Consider the following 25,369-nt stretch of genomic DNA (forward strand, 5'->3'; position numbering starts at 1 on the left):
CCATACTGATCTAGGTTCTGCAGTCTAAATAAAAGCCTATTCAAATATTATTTCAACTTTCTTAGAATAGCAATACATTGAAGAGAGGCCAGTGAAAACTGTCATAACCTTTTGTGTGAAAAATAATGAATGTCAGTAAAATCATCAACATGCACATATAATTGTGTTTGCTTATTTATTTTTGATTTATTTTCCCATGGTAACAGTGATAACAATTATTCATAAATGTACAGTACTGTTGGAGGAAGTGATATCTCATTAATGAGGCCCGGTTGAATAGGACGAATCAGCATGTTGGTAAACAAACGGATTGTCTAGACTTCTGGGTGCAACTGCCGGTCGTTTTAAACAGCAGTTCATGGTGAAACCATGCCTTCTTTGAACTCTACCTACTCCTTCATACTTTAAGCTAGACACGCCATTTAAACTTTAAACGAGTCACCACTTCTCACAATATGTTTTGTACATGATCTGTTGACAGCAAGTTTCTTTCATTGTCAAATTAAGAGGAAGTGACACCATAGTGACACACAAGATTTCCATCCCATGAGGAAACAGATTGTTTTGTGAAGTGCTATTTACGTAACCTGACTCGGCCAGATGGGGGCGGTATTATTGCCCCCATCTGGCCGAGTCAGGTTAATGAATCCTTTTTAAACATACCCATCCACAACTGATAATGTGTGTACTATCTAATGATCAGTGTACACTACTGTTATTCAGTCAGTGCTTATGCTTAAAACTTGATCTATACATTTTGTACATGAATATAGCTGTATACGAATAAGCTGTGTGTGTGTGTGTGTGTGTGTGCGCACGTGCGTGCAAATTTGAAGCAAAAATAATAATAAAATCATGTTTTGTTCTTATAATTACAACATGACATCACAGTCACAAGTTTTATAAATAACATCATCATTCAAGTTACACCTTCTCCAATAGTAACACATTGCAATAACAAACAAAAATACCCCAGGTCACACAACATCACATGACACTGCAAAATAAAACACAAACAGAAGCTGCTTTGTTAGTGGAACTCTTGGTGCGGTCGGTGGTTTTGAGTGTGATCTGGTCAAGCAGCACAGGGGCTCATATTTGCCTCCTTGACAACTTGCATGATTTATGCTTGCATGAATCAAGCAGTATAGCAGAAGAATGTAGCTTAAGACATTCTTAAATAATTATGACTGAATAGACTTCCTTCTATAAGGCAGCATCTAATGTTTTTGTAGGCCAATTCAAATGAGATCCATGCAGTGAAGGAGGGAATCTCTTGCGCTTCAGCTCCCCCACAGAGGGAGGTCGGTGCTTCTCAGAACAGGAGGATATTATCACAGTAAAGGAAGAATCTGGAGCACACGGGTCACTGGTGAGAAGGTTTCTTTTAATAGGCTAAGTGCACCAACGTTTCGACGCAACGCGTCTCCATCAGGGTCAAAAAAAAAAAAAAAAACCCTGATGAAGACGCGTTGCGTCGAAACGTTGGTGCACTTAGCCCATACATGGGCAAAATACGGCCCGCGGGCCGGATGCGGCACCTGTGTGGCCCGCGATGGAATTGCAATTTTTTTTTTTTTTTTTTTTTTTTTTTTTACTACTACTACTACTCCACTTCTGTTATAGCATTTCAGTCTGGAATATGGAATATCTTTCAATAATCTTTATGACTAAAAGGCTACATTGAATTAGAAATTTAAATAACTCAAATAACTCATTGGTTTTGGATTTATTTAGCTTCAAGACTGCATTTTTGTTCGTGTGACCCTCAACACAGGCTTTGATCATCCCGGGACACTTACTGATACTTATGCTTAAATTAACCCACTCATATTCTGATTTATTTCAAGAAAAACATTTCAGCTAGTGGAAATTCTAATTGGCTGGTAACTTTAAAATCTAGCCGCCATATTAATTTCAAGCCCTGAGAGCAGGTGGTGACATAGGAGTGAGTGAGAAAAGAATCAAATATTGGTGGTTAAGACTGAATAATGACTTCACAACTGTTCATTTAAAATGAGTTATTCCTCTAAACCTGGCTTCAAATGCACCAAATTTTTCGCGCTGGCGCCGTTCGGCCCTCAGCAAAACCTGGTAGCGAGGACATTTTTTGTGGCCCTCTATCATCAAAGTTACCCATCCATGGGTTACGGCATGACAATATTTGTTCGGCCCCCGGCAACAATCTGGGTTTCTCATTTGGCCCCCCATGAAAAATAATTGCCCACCCCTGACTTAGCCTATTAAAAGAAACCTTCTCACCAGTGACCCGTGTGCTCCAGATTCTTCCTTTACTGAGATCCATGCAGTCTTTTACTCATTGTACCAGCTCAGTGGCCTTGTGGTCTGAGTGTCCGCCCTGAGACTGGGAGGTCGTGAGTTCGATCCCCGGCCGAGTCATACCAAAGACTATAAAAATGGGACCCATTTGCCTCCCTGCTTGGCACTCAGCATCAAAAGGGTTGGAATTGGGGGGTTAAATCACCATGTGATTCCCGAGCGCGGCGCACGCTGCCGCTCACCGCTCCCCCAGGGAATGGGTCAAATGCGGAGAACAAATTTCACACATTGTGGACAATCAGTTACCTTTACCTTGTAAATACGCTACATAATTGCATATTTCCAGCATAGAGAAAGATGGAACATGTACAATATTGGGGTTAGAACACATAAGTACACAAATTGTAGCAGGAAAGATGCTCTCTGTGTTGAGCAAGGAAACGGAAGGAACACAAATAAACAGGACGTGAATAAGCAATGAGAAGATGATTTGGCCTAAACTTGCAATCATCGGTAGACTTTCTGTTCAGGCTTAATTATGTACACTGATGTGCTGTTAAGCAGTGTATTACGAGCCGCAGGCTGTTATGAGGGGTTCCCAGTGAAAGGAGGCCTTTGTCTATACCCCCAGTGACATGGAAATCCTCTACATAGCCTGCTGTATGATTGCTAAACCCAGACCTGAGTTATTTCACACCTCTGTTCACAGCATGAAGCCCTTTGTGACTACCGTAAATAAAATTGTCATTTGGTAACGTTCCTCATCCTAAACAACCCACAGGGTGGTCATAGAAATCATGAGAGTTGTCAACTTACTAACATATTTGGTAGCAGATTTAAGAAACTTTTTGATGAAAACAGAATACACAATATTATTTTTCCATTCTCTCCATGGGGATTCTGTCACTTCCTCTCAACAGCCACTTCTCGTTGAGAAGTAACATATTACATGTAATATATTACTTTTAGCAGTAACTCAGTAATATAACTTCTTACAAATAGGATTTCAGTAATATTATACCAGTTACTTTGTCAAGTAACACAAGTTACAAATTGAGTTGCTTTTTTTTCCATCAAAGCACATATTTAAATAAAGATACAATCATTTCCTAATCAAATTGTGTGTTTAACCACTATATATGACAATAACAAAGGAAAAGGATAACATTTAGGATTTTAGATGTTTACACTGACTTCAAGACGGTTAAAATTATTTTTCTGGATGGTTCGACAGAGAGGCGATGTCTTTCTGCTGCTGCTGTTGTTTTTGTGAAAGTAATGCAAAAGTAGTGTAATAAGTAACAAGTTACTCTACACATACATTCATATTGTAAAGTAACTTATTACTTTCAAATGAAAGTAAATAATAATATGTAGTATATTACATTTTGAAAGTAACTTGCCCAAAACTCTGGGTGAACTCTTAAGGTGAAATAACTGCATTTACTAAAATAGGTCCTTCTCACTGAGTTGATTGAATAAGATAGTTGTAATGGAAGAGGTGCATAAAGACAGTGGCCCTCTCCTCTGGTTTGACACCATAGCTTTTCATTATGATGAAAGCAGCTTTGCTGTGGGCCCTTAATGAATGTGTGCCTCAGAGCTCTGTTTTTGCAGATGTAGGGCTCTATTTCCCCCCTGGCGCAGCGCATTCCCTAATTTTTCCTTGACGCTAAAAGCCAGAATGCGCGGCGCTAACCATTTAACCACGCCTTTTTAAGCGTAGAATTATTCACAAGTGTTGGATTGGTGATCTCCAGTTACCAATCACATTCTTCCCTTCCAAGCTCCGATCCGCGGAGCGACTCCAGTCCGGTCAGAAAAGCCCTAGAAGCAAAAATCATGTAAGTCAGGAGGGGATAAGAAGATGACTGACAAAGATGTGAAAGAGAGAGCAAGAGAGGGGGGAGAGAGTGAGAGAGAGACAGAGGGAGAGAGGGAGTGAGAGGGGGTAGAGAGAGTGAGATAGCGGCAGAGAGAGTGCAAGTGAGAGAGAGAGAGAGAGAGAGAGGGGGAGAAGTCTGTATCAGACGAGCATGCAGACACAACTGAGAGTTGCTTTGGAAAGGCATGTCCGCAAAATAGGATAACGCCGTGGGTGCATCCCCGGCGCACTGAATAAGGCCTGGTTTTGAAAAGCGTTAACTGTAAAATTAACGCCTGTTGGGAAGATCGCTTTAGGCTGGTATTTAAGGCCGAAACGCCCATTCTGGCACTGCGCCACGCCTCTTCAGCGTAAAGCGAATTTCGGGGCGTAAAAACATGACGGTATCCTCCCGAGTCAGCGGTAGGCAGGCGTAAAGCGTGTTTTTTGCGCCTAAGGCCAGTTTAGCGCCTAAGACCAGTTTAGCGCCTAAGGCCACTTTAAGGCCAGGGGGAGAATGTGCTGTGTGTAGTCATCTTGGCTGGCACTGTCTGTGCGTTTGTGTACTTGACGGTATGTCGGCAGAGAAAGGACTCAGAGCACTATTCCATGGTGACTCAGTAGGCTATGTAGTACCATGCATGCTCAAAAAGGATTTGTTCAAAAGATTCGCTCATTCATTTTTGCACACTGTGGAAAGGTTTGCAGAGGCAGAATGTCAAGACATCTTCATACAACTGGTTTATTCGGCAGCGAGTAGGGAAATGAGTTTGGTTGCCATGGGTTACAGGTTAGCCCAGTTTGCAAGCATAGGTCTGAACCCAGTGCATACATTACTCTATGTAAGCAACGCATGCAACGACGCAAAGGTCAAAGCAAGAGGCGTTTCTCACATTCTCACATAGCAAAATGTGGAGTCCAAAATTTGTAACACGATGCTAACGTCTGCTGCAATGTCACACATTCCAGGTAGGGGCACTCAATTAAAATTGCTGCTAAATGTACTACCAACGAAGAAGTAATTTCCTCTGTAAACAAATGAGTGGCTGATCTGGTGCACACGTGCAGTGTCTCCATAGAGACACTGCATGAAATAGGCCACGCCCATCACGAGGGAAAGCTCTCCGTTCACTTCCACACACCAGCGTCATATTCTTTGAATTAAACATAGCTAAACGCTGTTGTGTGGTGGGCTGCGCACACAACAAATGTAAAAAATCGCCAGTTAAAGTTTTTTTGTACTCCCGAGCAAAACAAGGAAGCCATTGAGAATTGGCGAGAAGAAAAATGTGGATGTTGCTGTCAATGAAGTAAGTTGGAGTGTTCATCTTCCGTATAGCCTACATTATATGATCTTTGTGTGCAACACCCGACCATGCACGCGACATAGGAGAACGCCAGGATTGGGGGGGAGTTTGTGTTTCCCCCCGTTTTGGGCGTGGTTTCTGAATGATGACCTGATGATCTCTATAGGTGGAGTTTGAGGTGTATTCTGGGAGAGGCACCGAAAGAAAAACTATTATATCCCTATCAATTCCCAGCGGCACCATGATGCCACACAATGCCACAATAGACAGGCAATAGATCATACATCACAACAAATTACAATGTAGACAACAACTGAGGAACACATCCAGCACCAGACTTATACAATTCAATACCGTACAACACGAAGCAGCAATAGATGCCTGCCAGTAGATCAGAGAACAGCACATGGAAAAGTTCTAACCACACGGTACAGGAGTCTACCTCCAGATACATTCCAACTGAAAACACACACACTTTAAATAAACACACGTCTCTCTTTCTGCCCTGCGTAGATGTCAACAATCTTTGACAGTCCCCTGGTCAAATCCGCCTCGATATGAAGGATAACCAGTAATATTGGAATATCCATTTTATGAAAATTCCCCCAACTTAGCTACAGCTAAGTAGCCGAGGCGATCGACTTCACCTAATCTAACAACAAGCTTAGAATAAACAAGTGAACAGCGCTCTGTGCAGCAGCAGGGCAAACAGGCACTGCACTAGTACTATAAAGCAAGGAATCTCTGTGTGTGTGAGTGTGTGTGTGTGTGTGTGTGTGTGTGTGTGTGTGTGTGTGTGTGTCTGTCTATGTATGTACAGTATGTTTGTCCTGGGCATATCTCGAGAACCGTTCATCCGATCTATACTTGACATTTGGCGGGTGTATTTCTGGGGACCCAAGGATGTTCAGTGTCGGATTTGGACATGCGACACGCTCAATATTTAGGGATGCACGACTGTGCTCTACCAATCAGAGGCTGTCTCAGCCGCACTGATGACATCACAATCTGGACTGATGACATCACAATCACAATTGGTCGCAGCAGCCCGGGGGATAAAAGGCCCCACTCGAGGTCTAGAGCCTCATACCGTGGTATAGCGCTCTGTGCAGGGGCAAACGGGCACTGCGCTAGTCGTACTATAAAGGCAGGTATCCCTGTGTGTCTGTCCTTCGCATATCTCGAGGACCAGCTAAAATCGTGTATGCCAGTGAAGAGGCAAGTAGTTGGGGAAGTGAGACCCATCTATCCCTTTGCTTGTATACTCTGACTCAACCATTAGAGCTTTAGCGAAGATGAGAACGCTGCGATGCCTGTCAAAGTGGATAGCCTACATTTAATGATATTCAGCTGGTGACATGGCGATTTACACTGGTGGTACATACACACATTGATTGGTATACATTTGTGCACAGGTGCAAATTCAAGGGTTGTTGTAGTGGTATATTTCAACCGGCCACCCCGCAATCTCTGTCTATTACAGTATGCTGTATTATGAGGTAGAGCTGTCGGCTGTGTGTTGAAGTGTCCTCGAGCAAGACACTGAACCCCTAACTGCTCCCGATGAGCATTTAAAGCCTTGCACGGCCGCAGACGCTGTTGGTGTGTGAGTGTGAATGGGTGAATGTGAGGTATTCATGTAAAAGCGCTTTGGTTATTCGAAAGACTATATACAATGTGTTCTATAAATACAGTCCTACTTACCATTTAGTTAGTTCTGCAATTTGCAAAAGAGGCATTCCAGCCTATTTCCGTATAACATCACGGGACGCTTCATATCACTCCGCTTCACAGCTGTTCTAACGTTACCTTGATTAAGCGTTCGCACCCAGGCACAGCGATATGGATTTCACCTTAATTATGAACGGTAAACTGACATCATCTGCGCTAACCTCAAAGTAGCTGACGTTAGCTTAGCTACTGTAGCTTGCAGTCGGGAAACTGCCGGCAGCAAGTTGACCCGGTGTTGCTTGGCAACACTTGGTAGTGCAACCCTGAGGGAACTGTCTTTGTTGGGGGAGACAATTAACAGACATAAATTATCTGTTGTCTCAAATTACTTAAGAAAAATGCTATTATTACTTGATGAAAAGCTTTGTTTATACTGTACAACTGTTGTATAAAAGCAATATCACCTCGAGGTTATGCTCTTATACTGTAATATTGATTACTGTACATTAGATAACAACACTCCCTCTCGTGTGAAATTGCTTAAATAGCACACACCAGTAGTGCTTATGAAGCTTTCACACAATACAAAAAGGCATTTGTTTATGCTAATGTCGTGGGCTTCTGATATTAAATCACATGCTTTATACAGTTCACAAGAGTCTTGTGAAGAAAGTAGGCAATGCCCTTTCTTCTGATCCATCGTCACACCGTGTCTTCTCGACAAACGACGAGGACTTTCTAGCTCCAGAGTCACTTAGATTCTCGGCTCCCCTGGAAGGCCAGCCTGGCTTCCCTGGGCTTGGCTTTGTCACTGACCAAGTAGATGTCATTGTCATTGTTGACGCTGTTGGAGGTGTGGCACGGGTTAGAGCGTCCACACAGCACGGCGTACTGCTTCACCTCCCTTTTGAAGGTCTTGCTGAACATGTAGTAGATCAGGGGGTTGTAGACGGTGGAGCTCTTGGCGAACATGCAGGGCAGGAGGCTGACCTCGGGGGCGATGGAGCTGCTGTCATGGTAGATGGACCACAGACTTAGCATGGCATAGGGTGACCAGCAGCTTATGAAGCCTGCGCTGATCAGAACCGCGATCTGCAGGAGAACAGGTGGACAAGAAATACGGGTCATTCCTGGCTATTAAGGACATTTCGGCGTGCTAACTTTTTTTTGGGGGGGGGGGTAAATTCTCAATTCTCATATAAAGCAGCTATATCTTCCACGGTTTAATTTACCCCCGCCTACAATCATGCCCAAATAACAGACCCATTTACATTAATCAGACAAGTTACATTCAAGTGCTGAATCTCAGAAGGACAGACACTTCACAGAGAGTGAAATGTACCAAGGTAACACATACTGTCAAATCCACAGTCAATAACAGTGAGGAAGGGCCACTTACTATCAACAGCCTGCGATGGAGCTTGACGACATTGGGCACATGGTTTCTGCTGTTCATTGAGCTTTTGTAGGTGAAGTAGAGCTTGATGACAATGCCAAAGTAGCAGAAGATGATGATCACAGCAGGCATGACCAGGTTGATGGAGAACATGGAGATGACGAAAGAGAAGCCTCTTTCTTCGTTCTTCATGTCTCCCCAGGCGAGCGAGCAGGACAGGCCAAAAGGCTCCGGGCCGTACCTGCCCCAGCCCAGCAGGGGGAACATAGCCCAGAGGAGTGCGTACATCCAGGTCCACGCGCACAGCATTTTCACCTTCCTCCAACTGATCTTCTCCTCTACACAGGGACAGAGATATAGGGTTTGCTTTACAACTTGAGAAAAAAAAAACGGTTGTATCACCTGTTTACAAAGTGTTTCACCTAGCTCAGTGTGTGTGTCAAATGCCTACCAACAGCGTAGGAGGGCGCTTTATGTTTGATGTGTTAAAGGCACAGAAGGCTATGTGCCTCAGATGTGATTAAGTTATGTTTTATACCTATAATGTCTAATACCGCCTACAGACTGAGATTTTAGCAATATGTTTATTGCCAATAATAAGGACTGCCACGGTCAAAACATTGAAGAAAAAAAAGAATGTCATTGTATTTTCAGTGAAGACATCAAAAGGCTGAATTATATTTGGTCTGAAGAACTATTGTATGTGTATACTATACGCAAGTACCAATGATTGAATGATTTTTTTTATGTAGCTCTCGGTTCTATTCTAAATCATTTAGACATTTCCAAACAAAATGTTGCAGACCCAGGAAGAATTTAAAATTGTCATAACTTTTTCCTTCACTTATGCATTTTTTGTACAATAACTTTTCTAGCTTTCATAATACAAAATGCCGCTTAAAGTGCTTTAGATCAATAGAAGGCAGATAAAACAGAGATAAAAAGATACAATTAGTAATAAAAGAACATGCAAAATGCATTGCATTAAAAAATTCAAATCAAGTGGTCTAATATAGAACAATAAAAGAACACAACAAATACTTCCACTTTTAGATGCACATTGTGCACATTGTGCACACTGTGTTCACCACAGTTCAGTCACAATGTGCATTGTGACTGATGCACAATGTCTTTTCCACTGTATGCACATTGTGCATGTATAGATTCTGCTCTTGGTCAAAGCCCTGACAACAGTCACACATGGATGAGAATCATAGGGTTCAGGTCTGTCCTCCCCACATAGTGTTCACTCATGCAAGTAAGCATTACCCGGACAAGACGAATGGCAATTCCCACTTGCCTGGGTCAGCTGTCTTGGGGTCCTGAACAGAAACACTTCTGAAGGCTATAGAGTGAGCGTTCAACATATGCACCAAGGGATTTGATCCGCGATTCATTTTTCTATCTACATTTCATAAAATAGCTTAGATTTTTTTTTTTTACTTGGTCAAACCAAGCCGATTCAGCTATATTTAGAATCAGATGAGACCCCATTTCACTTGGCCCAAAAATATACCAGATTTTTTTGTATTGATTGTATCAGATTACATTTTTAATTAACATGCATTGTCCCTGCATGTACAACTAAACTAAACATACTAAACTATGGAACTGGTATTGATAACGAATTTTCAATAATACTGTACAATAATAAGCTGTACACTGCTTTCAGACTTCTTTTTGTATGTCTCCTGCCCTATCAAATGTAAAAAGAAAGAAGGTCCGCACACTGAGCTCCCGTTTACCTTTTTAATTAGCCATCCAACACAGTGACGTTTCGAGCACACGCTCTTCCTCAGACATGAAAATACATAGATAGACGCCATGTTTAAATAACCCTGTGGCCCGGTCATGTGACATGTCACATGATCCCGGAAGAAGTTAGAGTAGAAAATACATTTGACAATACAAAAACATGTTTATACAAACATCAAATATGTACAACTATACTACAGTAAATATAGATCAGACCCCTAGAGCACAGCAAAGACAAGATATCAGGCCAATAGGCCGTCATACGCTAAAACTGGCTAGGTCTAAATAGGCGTCTCTATATTTGAACGGATGACCCTAAAGAATATACCAAGGATTCATATCCAGTAAGTTCTCACTATAAGCGATAAGTAACATTAGAATTGCAATGAGCAGCACAGGAGACTACAACAGATTAAAGTTCAACCTAGCAGCAGCACAGACTAGAGATTAAAGAAATAGATCATGACAGATGTAATATATCAACAGGACCAGGAGAGTTAAAGAAAAGGCTTAATGCTGAAATCCTCATTGAGACCTCTAGGGGTGAGGGTATCCAGTGTGTAGATCCAGAAAGGTTCTCTTCTCAGGAGTAACAAATCAAGGTCGCCTCCCCTCCCGGGGGCAGTGGACGGCTTCAATGCCAATGTATCTGAGCGTGGAAATATTGTGTTGTACCTCTGTGAAGTGGACAGCTACAGGGCTAGATGGATCATGATTACGGTTTGCACACCTATGTTCGGTGATACGAGTTTTGAGGGCTCTAGATGTTTTTCCAATGTAAACAAGACCACAAGGACATTGCAGCATGTAGCCTACTGTAAATTACATTCTGCGTTTTACAAGTTATAAGTCCTTTTATATTACATTTTTTACCAGAGTGTGGATGGTTGAAGGTCTTGGTTTTATACATAAAACTGCACTGCTGACAATTTCCACATCTGTAATTACCTGAGGGGATTTGACTGAGAAATTGAGAGGGGGGAGGGGGCGAGGAGGAGGTAGATCTCACCAGCATATTACGAAGATTAGGAGGTTTTTTATAGACAAGGCAAGGGAGGACATCAAAACATGTTTTTAAAGCTGGGTCTGTGTCTAAGATGTACCAATGTTTCTTAATCACCTTTTCAATGTCACTTCCGACAGGAGAATATTGAATGCAACAAGTTATTCTAGAATCAGGTTCTTTAGCTCTTGTTTTTTGTTCCAATGAAGACTGTAATTTACAGTTAGTTGATCTAAAGGACCGTTTTAGAAGGAGGGGGTATAGGGAGGAGTGGATTATGGAGGCATCTGCACGTTTTACTAACACCTCACAAATTGAGTGCTTGCAAAAAACAAGAGCTACAGAAGATGTTTGTATAAACATGTTTTTGTATTGTCAAATGTATTTTCTACTGTAACTTCTTCCGGGATCATGTGACATGTCACATGACCGGGCCACAGGTTTATTTAAACATGGCGTCTATCTATGTATTTTCATGTCTGAGGAAGAGCGTGTGCTCGAAACGTCACTGTGTTGAATGGCTAATTAAAAAGGTAAACGGGAGCTCAGTGTGCCGACCTTCTTTCTTTTTACATTTGACTGTTTTTGGTTCCTGCACCTGCTTTATTGTGTTGGATGTGCGCGACTGCCTTTTTACTCCTGCCCTATCAAATCCATTTATTTCCAGGAGGCACGTAACAGACCTGCAGGCAAGTCAGCAACTGTTTGCTAGTGGATAAAAGATTTGCATTGAGGAAAATGTTTCTTCACATTTCCAAGACAGGACAGGACATTTTGTGAGAAATCTTGAGTGGCAAAGCAGCTGTAGGCTATTTAAAACAAGGCCAGGTCGAAACCTGGCATAGGGCCGTTGTACCAATTTCGGTACCACGGTAAAAAAACCAGACTGATATTTCTTGAACATATTCTCCTTTATTAAAGTATGCAACCATTTTCAATGAACAAATGGCATGTAGCCTTCAACTTTAAAACAAAACAATGTGCTTCTGCTTACTTCTTCTTACATTCAACTCTGTATGGCAGTGAGTACAGACAGTGCAACACCAGTGGCATGTAGCCCTCAAGTATTTAATTGTATTATTATATTAAATATTATAATTTAATTTATTTCACAGAATTGCTGGAATCCTTTTTTTTCAACGGTGTATATTGGTATTTGATCGATGCATAGGAATTCTGCCAATGCCCTATCACACTTTCTTGCTTCATGCGAGTCATATTTCCTCTGCTTTTCAAAAACATCAGGAATTGTCTGCTGGGTGGTCTTTTGGGCTCCGCGACTTGTTGTGCCTTCCTCTTCATCTTCATCTCTCGCATACTGTTAAATGGAAAGTAACGTCAGTGAGATTTACTAAAATAAAGAGATGATAAAGACAACTGCACATACACACATGTAGAGTGCAAGCAATTTTATGTAGCTAGTTTTAATTCACGGACATGTTTCACCCGAAAGAAGCTTGTATTTATTTTGATGCCATGTTGAACTATGGCTAAGTCCGGCTATTAGCCGTGTCCCATAATGTTTCCATTACAAACATTGCATGCACACGTGTTACACTATGCTAGCTAACGCTGTACGTATTAGCCGGGTCCCATAATGATTCCATTACAAAACATGTTAACGTGAGCGCAAACGTTTTTTGGTTACACAATTACACAATGCATTGCCAGCTATCTCAAAAACGAATGTGACAGGATAAGGTCTGTTTGATATGTTGTTAAACGTGTTATTTTACACCGTTTGAAAGAAGTAACCCACCTTGAATTATTTGAACAGGTCTGGGTGCCTGTCTTTCAGCTGCTTGGCGAGATTGGATGTGCTACCCAGTTTGGTTTGGAACTCCCTTTCACACTTTTTGCAGATGGGACTTTGGGGACTGATATTTCCAAATGCGACTCTTTGCATTCTTCTTCTCAACAAGTTGAGTTGTTGGAATAGGACAGGAGCAGCCGCAACCGAATGCTGTCACATTCACAGCTGCTTTACATTAGGACAAAAAAGACGATACATGTCAACTCCTCAAAAATCGAATCAATAAATTCCTAGTCGGATCGAGAGAGGCACCAGACGGTGAAATGTCCGACGACGGCTCTTGTGGAACTCTCTGAACGAGCTAGCCACAATATTAGCCAGAGGTGCATTACCGCCACCTACCGGACTGGAAAGCGGAAAGACATTACATTGCCTGAATCCGTGCTAAAATGGTCTGGGCGACAGAGTGGAATGTAAGGGCCCTGCCGTGCATTCTGCACAACGGCCCCAATAATGTAAGGACCTGATACACCAAGATCAATGAACTTCCTTGTGCAAACATAGACATTATTTGATAAGAAGCAAAAAAAAACATGGCACACTTCACATAGGCTACTTCACTGTCACTCAAAGAACGTACATTGGTCAGAACTGAAGGCGAATGAGTCGTTCCATTGCAACATTAGCGCACAGCAAATCCTCCATTTTGGCCTGAAGGAGACTACCGTAATGACACCAGTAAAATGTTGTGCCTACAAAGTGCCGTACAAAAGTACCTCAACCGAAATGGTCTGTGTTCTTCCCAGTCATGGTTCTTTGCCGTTTCCCATTGGAGCAAGGAGGCAATTTCAGGCCAAAATGGCGGCAGCACTGTTGTCAACGGATCAGAGCTTGGTATCTTGGTTTCTATACTCTTTGGTTCACTCATCAATACTGATGATCACCGAAGTGAGCAGCTGGGGGATCTGAACACAAAAGGAAGGAATATACATAAATCATGTGCTCGGTCTTTCCAAGAATGGAGTTGAATTTATGTGCCACCTCCTTTTGAGGCGTGATTTAAAGCAAAATAGTAAGAATATATATTTCTATGAGAAAAGTGAAATGAATTACTTATTAATTATTTCAAATAATTATCTGTAAATAGGAGTGGGCTATAAATGGGTCATTTTTTGTTTTGCTTAGGTCTCAGTTTTTTTGTATTCTATTTGCCCTATCTCAACATGAAATGACAAAATTTTCGGCTTCAGGTCCAAGAAAAAAGTGTGCAGAGCACAAATCCAGGATGACCACCGTTTTCCCTGAAAAATCGCATTTTTAGCCATAACTTTGTCATTTTTGGGTCTTTTTACTTGGTTGTGGTGTCTAACCCTATGTTTTGGGGGTCAAGCAATCTATTTATGCATCTAGAAGTAGTCACAAACCATCAGATATTGAGTTAATACATATTTTTGATCAAATTGACCCTTCTTTACCTCAATTTTGAACCATGTCCGTAGACCTAATATTTATTGGTAAATTATTTAAAAAAACAAACAGCTAGACAACAGATTGAATTTGACATACTATAATAATATTAATAGCAACCCTACACTGCTAATTATTACCAACATCTCACAACATTTAACTGTTATTTCACCACAAAATACTGTATGGTGAATTTGATTGTGAAATTACAACATACAGTAATCACATTACTGTAATCACATGAGGGAGATGGGAAGACAACATCCCTAGAAGAACAGTTTGACTGGATTCTAGAGGAAGCTGGGGTACACAAGTCATTTAGCCTCTACAAAGAGAGATGCTTTACTAGACTTGGATACGAGGCACGTGCAGTCTATGATTGCATTCCCTACATCAAACAGCTACTTGAGACACTGCTAAATAATCTTCTTGTTCGAGCATGCAACATTTACCTTGAGAATGACTTCATAATAGCAGGATTTAAAGCACTTGCTAATTTTACATACAGGGTGACAATGCCCTTCCTCAACTGCGTCGAGACAGCAAGCCAGGATTTGCTGGTTGACATGCTTCCCAAGCTCTGCAGTGACCTTGCTGACAGCTGAGAGCCTTAGTTATCATGTAGAGTGGAGTGGACACATGTAAAAGTGGAAGACAATGCTCCACAAAGTGATCTCGATCACCTTCTTCTTGGAGAGATGTGTGTCCAGGCCGCGAAAGGAGCAGAATTGCAGTGCAAACATGAGTATTAAGATGTTGATCCTGATGCTGCATGAGCAACTCCTCTCTATACACTGACTGCAGACCAATGGAAAAACCTGCCCACAAACAACCTGAATGCAGAGAGGTACTTGGCCAAGTGTGGATATCTTGCTTCCCAACAGCCCAACACTCAAATAGGATGTTCAAGGCAAAGGGGATCAAAGATGACCTTTATGCTAACAGATAGACATGGCAGTGAAGTTGAGCGGTCAACCACAGCTGTCCTTAAACACCTAGATGCAATGGAGGTGACATGGAGTAACAAACAGAAAGAGAAGAAGAAACAGAGGTTGAGAGAGAATCTGCAAAAGAAAGTGAGGGCCAATGATTTTGTTGAAAACTTGTGAAGTGCAAAGAACTGGAGGGCCTGTTAATCTGTCACTACTCACTGAAGTGAAGGCACTTGTACTTAAGAAGTCACCTGAGCTCAAGACTTACTTGAGGCAAGAGATCCAATACCAGAGAGTTATCAGAGAAAGAGATGATCGAGATCCTAATTGTGCTCCTCGGGGATGATTACCAAGCTGAGGAAGCGGTGGTATTTCCTTGTGAGGAGGAGGAGCCAAAAAGGCAGAGGGGATCTCTCAGTAAGAACTTCCAGCCCAACCAATCACTTGCTGTCATTTGGGATGAGAGGCATCAAAAGATGGTATATTGGGTTTTACCTTGATGATAATGGGGACGGAACCTTCCGTGTGCATCACCTGATGCGCGTTGGTACCAGAGATTAAATTTGGCAGTGACCACCTGGCACTGATGACATCCAGGATACTATCGGGCAGCAGATTGTGCCTGTTGCAGTTTGAAGAGCCTGGGACTTCTCTAGGAGAAAACTGTTATGTTTTAAGCAATGCCCCTGAAATTCAACATAATAGTGAAATATGGTAAGGTGAAAAAGGAGGTAAATTTGGTCAAAGAAGGTATTAACTCAACATCTGATGGTTTGTAACTATTTCTAGATGCATAAATAGATTGCTTGACCCCCAAAACATAGGGTTAGACACCAAAACCAAGTAAAAAGACCCAGAAATGACAAAGTTATGGCTAAAAATGTGATTTTTCAGGGAAAACGGTGGTCATCTTGGATTTGTGCCCTGCACACTTTTTTCTTGGACCCCAGACCAAAAATTTTGTAATTTCATGTTGAGATAGGTCGAATGGAATAAAAAAAAACTGAGACCTAATACAATTGACCAAAAAAGTGTTTTTGACCTCTGTATAGCCCACTCCTACTGTAAATTAGTCTTTAACATTAAAGACCCCCTAAAGTCAAAAATATTTTTTTCTTCATGTTCCTTCAGTTGGATGTTTGAGCTTCACTGTACAGAATGATGTTTGTGCAGAGTTTGAAACTAGAAGGCTGTTTCCACAATTGTCTGCTGAAAGTGGAAAGTTTTTCAGGGCCGTTTTCAACAAGCAAGATTAGTGACATCACGAATCTTGGAGCCAATCACTGTCCAGTACTCAGCAGTTAAAGCCCCCAACACATTCTCACTCCCAACATACTGCAGATCGGTCAGGAACCCTTCTTGTCGTCACTTTGTCACGAGTGAGAATGTGTTGAAAGCCTGTGTTGTATGATGTGATTGGCTAGTTATGTTCTAGATAACTCTGATTGGTTGTTTTGGATCTTTAAATGAGGGAGGAGTCATTTTAAGGGATTTTAACAAGATAATTTAACCTTTTTTTGTGGAAAAACCATCAGTCACAAATTATTATTCAAAGTAGAGTATTTTATATACATCTTGAAACATGACTTTAGAGGTTTTTTAAGTTTATATCCCCATGAAAGCGATTATTTTTGACTGTCCCACATCAGTGACATTGAACTACATGAAATATTTCCTAAAACATCTTCTATTAATATGGTAATTTCAATATAGTTGTGTACAATTGTATGTATTTTAATATTCATAAATGGTATTAATTAATTATTAAAACAGTATTAACCTGTGTCCCACCTTTTAAGCGCAACCCTGTTGCTAAAACATGACACCCTCTTACAAAATAATAATAATAATTACCATAAATCAAATATTAACATATTAACATCAAGATCCTTTCGGAACAATAGCCAGGCCACATGTAAGTAGGCCGGCCTACCCTCCTTTCATTTTTTCATTTTTCAGAGAAATGTGCTTGTTGGCTGCTTTCGTCAACCTCATGGATTCAACCCTGTTACAAAATGGTTGGAAGATATATTTGAATGTAATTTTCATTTTGAAAATATATGTTTATTAGTATGCAAAGTGTGCTCTGGATCTATGCTAACCCCTCCTGAGTTATAGCATCCTTTAGGCTAAATCTGCAGCAGCAGTCATGTGCAACCCTGTTACTCATTGTTGGGTAACATCAGGGTATAAAATAATTAGTTTGATGACCTGAGGTGGGCAAATAACATTTTCTGACGGTAACATCTTCCATTATGACTTTATTGAAATAACCCCCTGTCGGACCTCAACTCCATTCGTGGAAAGGCCCTGCTATGGACGGCAGACTGTGCAGTTTTAATCCCAACCAAAGACTACACCATTTGACTGTTTATTAGCATATGAACCAGAGTGGCAGAACTAATCCGTGAAATTGTCTCAGTCTTTGATTGAAATTAAAACCTGCACACTTGACATCCCCCTGACAAAAGCCATCTTCAAAGGCAGGCATCTGCTGCCTCGGCAGAAGGGAAGCCATTTCCGATGATTGCTGCAGGTCCCCGCCAGGCTACCCAGACAGTTTTCAGGGTAAACCAAGGTAAGAAAAACCAAATCTGGTCCTCCTGCTCCACAAATGAGAATAGATCGCCCTGGAAATACCAGGAAGCATTTGTTGTTTTCTTCTTGTCTCATCAGCCTTGAGTTTGGAAGCCCTGAATCACCCCTTTCCTATCATAAATACTCACTGGGAGACTGCAGATTGAGGGAGACCATGAAGCGCACTATGGCCATGACTGTCAGGTTCATAATGCTGGCCACGCCAAAGAAGAAGCCCACCAGGCCGTAGTAAACACAGGTAGCCTCTCCGCCCAGCCAGCCATGGTTCCAGGCTGAGGCCACAGCCAGAGGGTACATGGTGACAGCCGCGCCCAGGTCCGTCACCGCCAGGTTCACACTCAGCAGCTCTGGTGGCTTCATGCTCGATGACCTTTTGAATGCCGTGACGAGGACCAACATGTTCCCCATGATGGAGAAAATGGCTGAGACAGAGAGGAGAAAAAAATGGGACACAAGTTAGATTTAGCAAAGAGGGGGAATTTTGTTCGATATACTGTACATAATAGTCTCACTTGCCAGACTTCCCTCCCTTCCGTGGAGAGAGTCTGGCAGCGTAGATCTCCACTCTGGACTTGCGGGGGGAAAATGCTCTTTTTGGTTTAACCTAGTCTCATTGAGAGACTCTCTCCCTACAACGGGGGATCCAATAATTTTCAGTGTCTACTAGCAACGAGCTAGCATTGTTTTCAGAGCGGCGCAGGCATTTGAGATCGACAGATTTGTCACGGAGGGGTGACAGAGCCTAGCAGCCTGTTTCCATGCCAAACTTCTCTCCCAGAAGGGAGGGAAGTCTGGCAAGCGAGACTACATAAGTACTTTGTGAACAGAAATCCAATGTGCAAACACATATTTGAGGAAGCTAAGCCAGAGGTTCTCAAATGTTTTTCAGCCAAGGACCCCTTACAAGATAGAAAATATAGCAGGGATCAAATCATTCTGATTTGTGATTTTGGGCTAAGCTTAATTGTTTCCACGGTCACGTGCTTGACTTTTAAATGGATAGGTTTGTTAGATTAGAATGTAATCCATAAACCATTTTAGATTTAAGCATAAAATATTTTCTTTGAACTATGAAGCTTTTGCAAAAAAATAAAAATAATTCCTGAAAACTTTTCGCGGACCCCCTGGCACCAGGAAATGGACTGAGAAATGGCTTAATGATGAGTACAGATGTGGAGAAAAACACATTGACAGAGGGATTATCTGAGAGAAACACGACTCAAGTGGAGGGATGAGTGGGGGGTGGGGTGGAGGGAGTAACAGTGGACTGCCATTCATAGATCGTTAGATAATTGATTTGGATACTTGCAGTAATCACGAGAACAACCATGATGAACACACACTGGGCGCAGATGAAATTAAGCACAGCGTGCAACATGTCCTGCATGCTTTTTGATGAGCAATTTCCATCGTTATCTGGATGACTCAGAAGAACAATCACTCATGAACATTGATTAAACCTGGCGTCTTGCCTTTGCAATTTTGAGACAATCATGGAGTTGTGATGTGTTATCCTGCGAAAGGCCAAATCAGCCCTATAACCTGTAACTGACTCTGCATCCAATCCGTCTCTCTGACTTACAACAAACAAGGCAATTTCCAAGCCTTGCAGGAAACCAACCATCACTCCCCATGCATAAACCCAACCAATCATCAAGTTTGAGTCCCATTGTCACGACGACAGAGCAACAACCGCAGATAACAGGCCTTTGGCTCTTCGAGCCAATGCCAAAAGTGATGTTTGATTTTTAATATTATTGTATTGCTTTTAAAGCCTCGCATGAGATAATACCCTGTTTTGATCACCGGTACATGCCTTCTGCTCGCTCATATCCTTTGATCTGCTGAGGCTGATCTCCGTGTCTCACCAGGGATCTGCCTGCCCTGAAGGTGTCAGAGCTTTTTCATACAGCGCCACATCATTTGCGCTGCAGTTAGTAGTCAGCAGTGCAGACAGTATGCAAGACATCAAACTGCTCACTATTGTTCATTCAAAGCATTTCCTACAGCATGGTGTCTTTTTATACCCGTGGCATATCAGTGTTCTCTCCACCATCTGCCTAACATCTGTGTGCTTTAAGCAAGGGATTTGATAGGAGATTTGTGAGCAGCAGGAGCGAACGGCACATTCCTCCTGAGTGCGTAACAGAAACCCAGAATTCAAGACTTCTCTTATACGAAGGTAAATTGACGTAAAGTATATTTTCATGTAGTGTAACTGGTCTTTATACTTTAATTGTAATTGGCAAGAATATTGGCAAGAATATCCAAGTTCCTGGATAAGAAGACCATGAGGACTTTAGCTACGTCTTTAATTCAATGCCACTATGACTGCACCAGTACACCTGTATATCCTGGTACAGTGGTATAACTAAAAGATCAAAAGCCAGCCTTCAAAAAGCCCAAAACAAACTAATGAGGGTCATTCTTAACCTCAGTCCAAGAATGCAGTGCACATTAGCCCAACTCATTTTAAAGAGTTGAATTGGCTCCTCGTTGAAGGTAGAGTTCAACAGGTAAAACTTACCATCGTCTATAAAATATTGCATGACCTTTGTCCAAAGTACTTTACTAAGTACTTCCAGTTTGTTCGGGACACTCATAGCCTGAACACGAGGGCTAGTGTAGCGAACTTGAAACTACCCAAGCTAAAAAGCAAAGTTGGGAGAAGTACATTCCGCTACACGGGGGCGGATCCGGAGTGGAACAAAATCCCTAATGAAATTAAAGCTGGTAATTCTCTGAATAGTTTTAAAAACCTGAAAAAAATCATGCTGAGTAAGATTCAGTAATATACTGTAGCGCAAACCCTTTGTTGATTTCTATCTCTTCTGAAATTTCTATTCTTGATTGTTCTATTTTCATGTTTGTTGTGTTGGGACCACAATGGAAATAAGTCTGATGACTTTTTTGTGTCATCCTGATGAATTATTTTCTACTGTATCCTTGTGGTGTACTGTATTTTTTGATTTATCAAATTAATTTAGTCATTCAAGGTGTTGATTGATTGATTGATTGATTGATCACATGTATTGACTCAATTAAAGTGCAAGTACAAGTTCATTAGTACAAGTAAAAAAAGGAATCAAAAGGATAAAAACACAAGAAAGCCTGAGGGCTTATTTCCATTGTGGTCCTCCATGTGAGTGTAAGAGAGTGTGTGGTCCAGTGTATGTGTGCGTGCAAGCGTATGTGTGTGTGTGTGTGTGTGTGTGTGTGTGTGTGTGTGTGTGTGTGTGTGTGTGTGTGTGTGTGTGTGTGTGTGCATGTGCATGTGCTGTAAGTGAGTGAGGTGTGTTGTTTACAGATTGTTTACCTAATTGTGTGTGACCCTGCCTGTTAGTGGAACAATTTGGTTCTCCTCACACAAAGCCCCATGAGGCATTTGACAGGTGCCAGCTGCTTCTTTCCGCCACTCACGTTTTTCTTTTTTTCTTGTTAAAGGCACTATTTGTAAGATTCAGCACTACCAGATGCCCACAAAAGACTATTATATATCTAGCGAGACATGCGAGTTATTGTGATGGGAGCAGTGAAAGAAGCCATGCCCCCTCTCTGTGTTGTGAAAACATGGCTTGTTGATAACGTCAAAATGTAAACATAAACAGTTTATGAAACACATAGCCACGGCTTCCTATGCCACTGCATTGCTCTGGTATAGTGTCTGCTATCTACACTATGCAACCGCAGACACTCGTCTGCCATCGAGACATGCATAGCGAGCCACACAGCCGAAATAGTGCATTGTAATCACAGATCAGGAAATAAACAGTGCCGAACCGCGATACAAACCAGAGACTAACCTTATTTCCGCAGTCATGGACGCTTTATTTCCTCAATGCGGAAAAGAGCTAAATCCACAGAAACGAAGAGCGGAGGCAGGGCCCGACCCTCCAGCAGGTCTGAATCAACAAGCCATGTTTTCACAACACATAGAGGGGGCGTGGCTTCTTTCACTGCTCCCATCACAATAACTTGCATGTCTTGCTAGATATATAACAGTCTTTTGTGGGCATCTAGTGCTGAATCTTACAGATAGTACCTTTAACATCCATCCTTCAGAGGAAGGAAGGCAGGGCGACTAATGAAAAGCTCTGGAGCAGAGTCGATAATGGCGCCTTCGAGTACCTGACTCGCTCGGCTATCGAGAATCTCAGCTGTAGGATACTTCACCCTCTTGTGCAAGTGCAGTGGAATTAATAGCAGTGGTTCCAAAAATGGGGTACGCATACCCCTAGTGGTACGTGGCAGTAGGCCTACTACAGGGGGTATTTGAGAGAAAGGAGAAAATTAAAAAATGTAAGAATAGCCAAAATCATGGAAATAAATGAAATGTTACAATAAACCTGCTCGGGAGGCACTAATTGCAACTCTTTCACTCCATTTCTTATTTTGTAATGTTATATTCTTCATCATTCATTGCATCATATTCTATCGTTTTCTCTTGCCGTTTTCTAAGCAAAATGTTGTCGGGTTAGGTAAAGGGAGTTTGGATTCACAAATCAGGGATAAGGGGGTACTGAAGCCAAAAAAGTTTGAGAAACACTGAATTGAATTACAGTCATTAACCATCATCACTGTGATTATGCACAGCTTGACTTGATTACAGATTAAAAAGAGCAGAAAAGGGAGTCTGTCTATCTTTAAAAAATAAAGATAGCCTTGTAGAGACCGAATCCCCCCTCTCTCTCTCTCTCTCTCTCTCTCTCTCTCAAATTCAAATTCAAATTCAAATTACGGTAGCTTTATTGGCATGACAAGTTCAAGCTCATATTTGCCAAAGCAGTGCAGAAAGTTAGCACAAATAATATAACCTATACAAATAACAATCATGTACAATGCAGGTATAATAAAAACAGTAAATAGCAATGACATTCAGGTATAGAGTAACATGGGGAGCTGTGTCTCAAATGTCTCTCTTACAGTATGACAATAGTTAATAGGTAGCCTATATTTTGCAGCTATAGGGCAGTTTCTGGGGATCTGGGAGGTGAATGAATCCAGGACATATGTCATTCATCTTTTTAAATAAAACCTCTGTCAGATCTTTATATCTGTCACAGTACAATAGGAAGTGAGATTCTGTCTCAACTTCTCTTTGTTGACAGAGTGAACACAGCCTGGCCTCCCTGGGTAGCCAGTTCTGCCTGTGATGGCCTGTTTCTATGGCCAGGCTGGGTCCAAAAGATAAGAGGGGGCTCTTATCTCTGTTCAGCTCTGGAGGGCTTTGTGCTGGTATGAGTGGGGGTCGCTACATTGAAGGCGAATTCTCGTTTTTGAATTCTCTCTCTCTCTCTCAGTTTCCAGGCCATCAAGGTGGCAGTAGCAGGTTCAGCATAGTCTCGCAGTAGCCAGCCGTAGATACATCTACATTTGGAACAGCACTCTTGAAAAGTGCACCCGCCCCCCAAGACAAAAAAAAGAGGTGTGACAGACATATAAATTGACCAACCACGGATGGTATGCCGGACTTCCGCAACAGCCCAGCCAATCAGATTTCACCGCACGATTCCTGTCGGCGGAACCCTAGTCTGGGCACCTTTCACCCCGCTTTTTGGCATGGGGGCGTAAACCACAGAACCAGAATGAACACCGGAAGGACGTGCGCCAAAAAACGTATTTGTTGCCGTTAGCTTGATGTCTCTTTTCTCGACTAATTGTCTGATGCAAAGCTTCTGTATTGGCTTAAAAGATGTGAGATTGTGAATCCGCAATGTTTCTACAAGAACTTCTTCAAAAAGTTCGTTCGGTACGTCCATCTTTTGTTTTGTTGTTTGCCGTTCTGATACTTGTGTCAAATTGTCAAGTTAACGTAAAAGTTGACGAGCTAGAAACGCTGCCCTTCCTGTCTAGGGCGGGCTCTAGGCCGGAACCAGGTAGGGTGACAAAATCAATTGTGAACGGAAGCCAGGCTCTTTCTCGCCGAGAAGAGCCTGGTGACGCGAGGTTAGCGGAACCCGGAAATTTGACTTGTGATTCAGATCCTCCGTTGCTGGAAGCGTGCTGACATAAGACGTTGTTGGGTCTGACCGTGAGACTAGGTTCAGCCTGACATAAAAGCTTTCAGGAAGTGCCCATGTTGCTGCATATTAGAATGCCTTTTATTCTATATAGTCTTTTTAGTGGGAAAGTGGTGGCACACATAAATGAAAGGAACCAGCTGATATTACCAAGCTGATATTTGTGCCTTTATTACCCAGTTGTCTTGTTCCCTTTTGGCCACATGATTCACATTGTTTCAACAAATATAAATCAATATGTTTAGCCAAAGCCAAATGCCAGGGGCAAAGATAGCCTAGCCTATAGTGAGAATTGAGATGAGATTACTTTAGACAGATAGTGCAGTTGCAATAATGTTTTAAAAGCTGAATATTTTAAGGCGGAAGCATATAGGCTACATTTACAACAGAGGACTGAGCATCCACTTTAACCAATAACCAATAAAAAAGGCAAGCATTTGTCAATGGGACATCCTGCCTTTACCTATTAATTAACTAATTTGTTGCATCATTAAAAAATAAATATGTAATATGTAATAATATGTAATATGTGAGTTATATAAAAATAGGTAGTGCAAAAGGTAGGCTAATATTTGTTGTTTGCATTGTAATGATTACCACCTGCAGATAAGTTTCCCCACTTTATTATTATTATTAGCCTATTATTATTATTATTATACTTAGCTACATCACTCAGACAGCCAGCGAGAGACACAAGGAAATCACTGATCTCGAATTTCAAATAGCATGACAGTTGTTGAACATGGACTATAAATCCAAATCTTGGATAGCTATTATTCTACCCTGGAATTCAGTCAGTCCACAGATATGCATGCATGTGCACACTGAGAACATGTGCTCAAGAAATACCATTCTGCTCAGTGATACAAAGCTTCTGAGCACTTAAACAGTTTATGGCTATAAATCAATTCAACTTCTAACTTACCGATAATTAGCAGGTAACAGCCGGCACCAATGTCTAGCGCAGGTGACAGTTTGGAGGAGTAGATATCCATCGGAGCAGTTAGTAGTGAGCAGTGAGCAGTTAGTAGCCTAATAATAATTGTGTTAGTGCCAAAAGGCGACCAGAACTAAATTCTGCGATTAACAGAAAAATAATCCGTCTTCGCGTCCGGCCGCTGTGGATGCGCTACGACGATGTCAGATCCACCTGACCTCAAGCGGGCAGCAGACGCGCGCAACTGAGCTCCTCAGCGCGCATGCAGCATCGCAGAAAGGAATGTGACATTATGCGCTGTGGAACCCTGCGTCTTATCGCCATGCTGGGCTGGGCTGGGCTGCTCCATCCTCTTTCAAGGTTGGCAACAGGTTGCTGTAGGCTAT

At 41.9% G+C, this 25,369-nt stretch overlaps 1 protein-coding gene across 1 annotated transcript; it reads right to left on the reverse strand.

The window, feature by feature from the left end:
* Nucleotides 1–7,872: 7,872 nt before the first annotated feature.
* On the reverse strand, nt 7,873–25,041 carry opn8b (opsin 8, group member b; the record flags this gene model as incomplete). The annotated part of the gene is made up of 4 exons (XM_083642957.1): nt 7,873–8,214; nt 8,522–8,856; nt 18,155–18,448; nt 24,972–25,041. The coding sequence occupies 4 exons, from the start codon at nt 25,039–25,041 to the stop codon at nt 7,873–7,875; spliced, it is 1,041 nt and encodes a 346-aa protein (XP_083499083.1).
* Between the last annotated feature and the right edge of the window lie 328 nt (nt 25,042–25,369).

Source organism: Poromitra crassiceps (genome assembly GCF_964638095.1).
Source record: "Poromitra crassiceps genome assembly, chromosome: 9".
NCBI classification, from domain to species: domain Eukaryota; kingdom Metazoa; phylum Chordata; class Actinopteri; order Beryciformes; family Melamphaidae; genus Poromitra; species Poromitra crassiceps.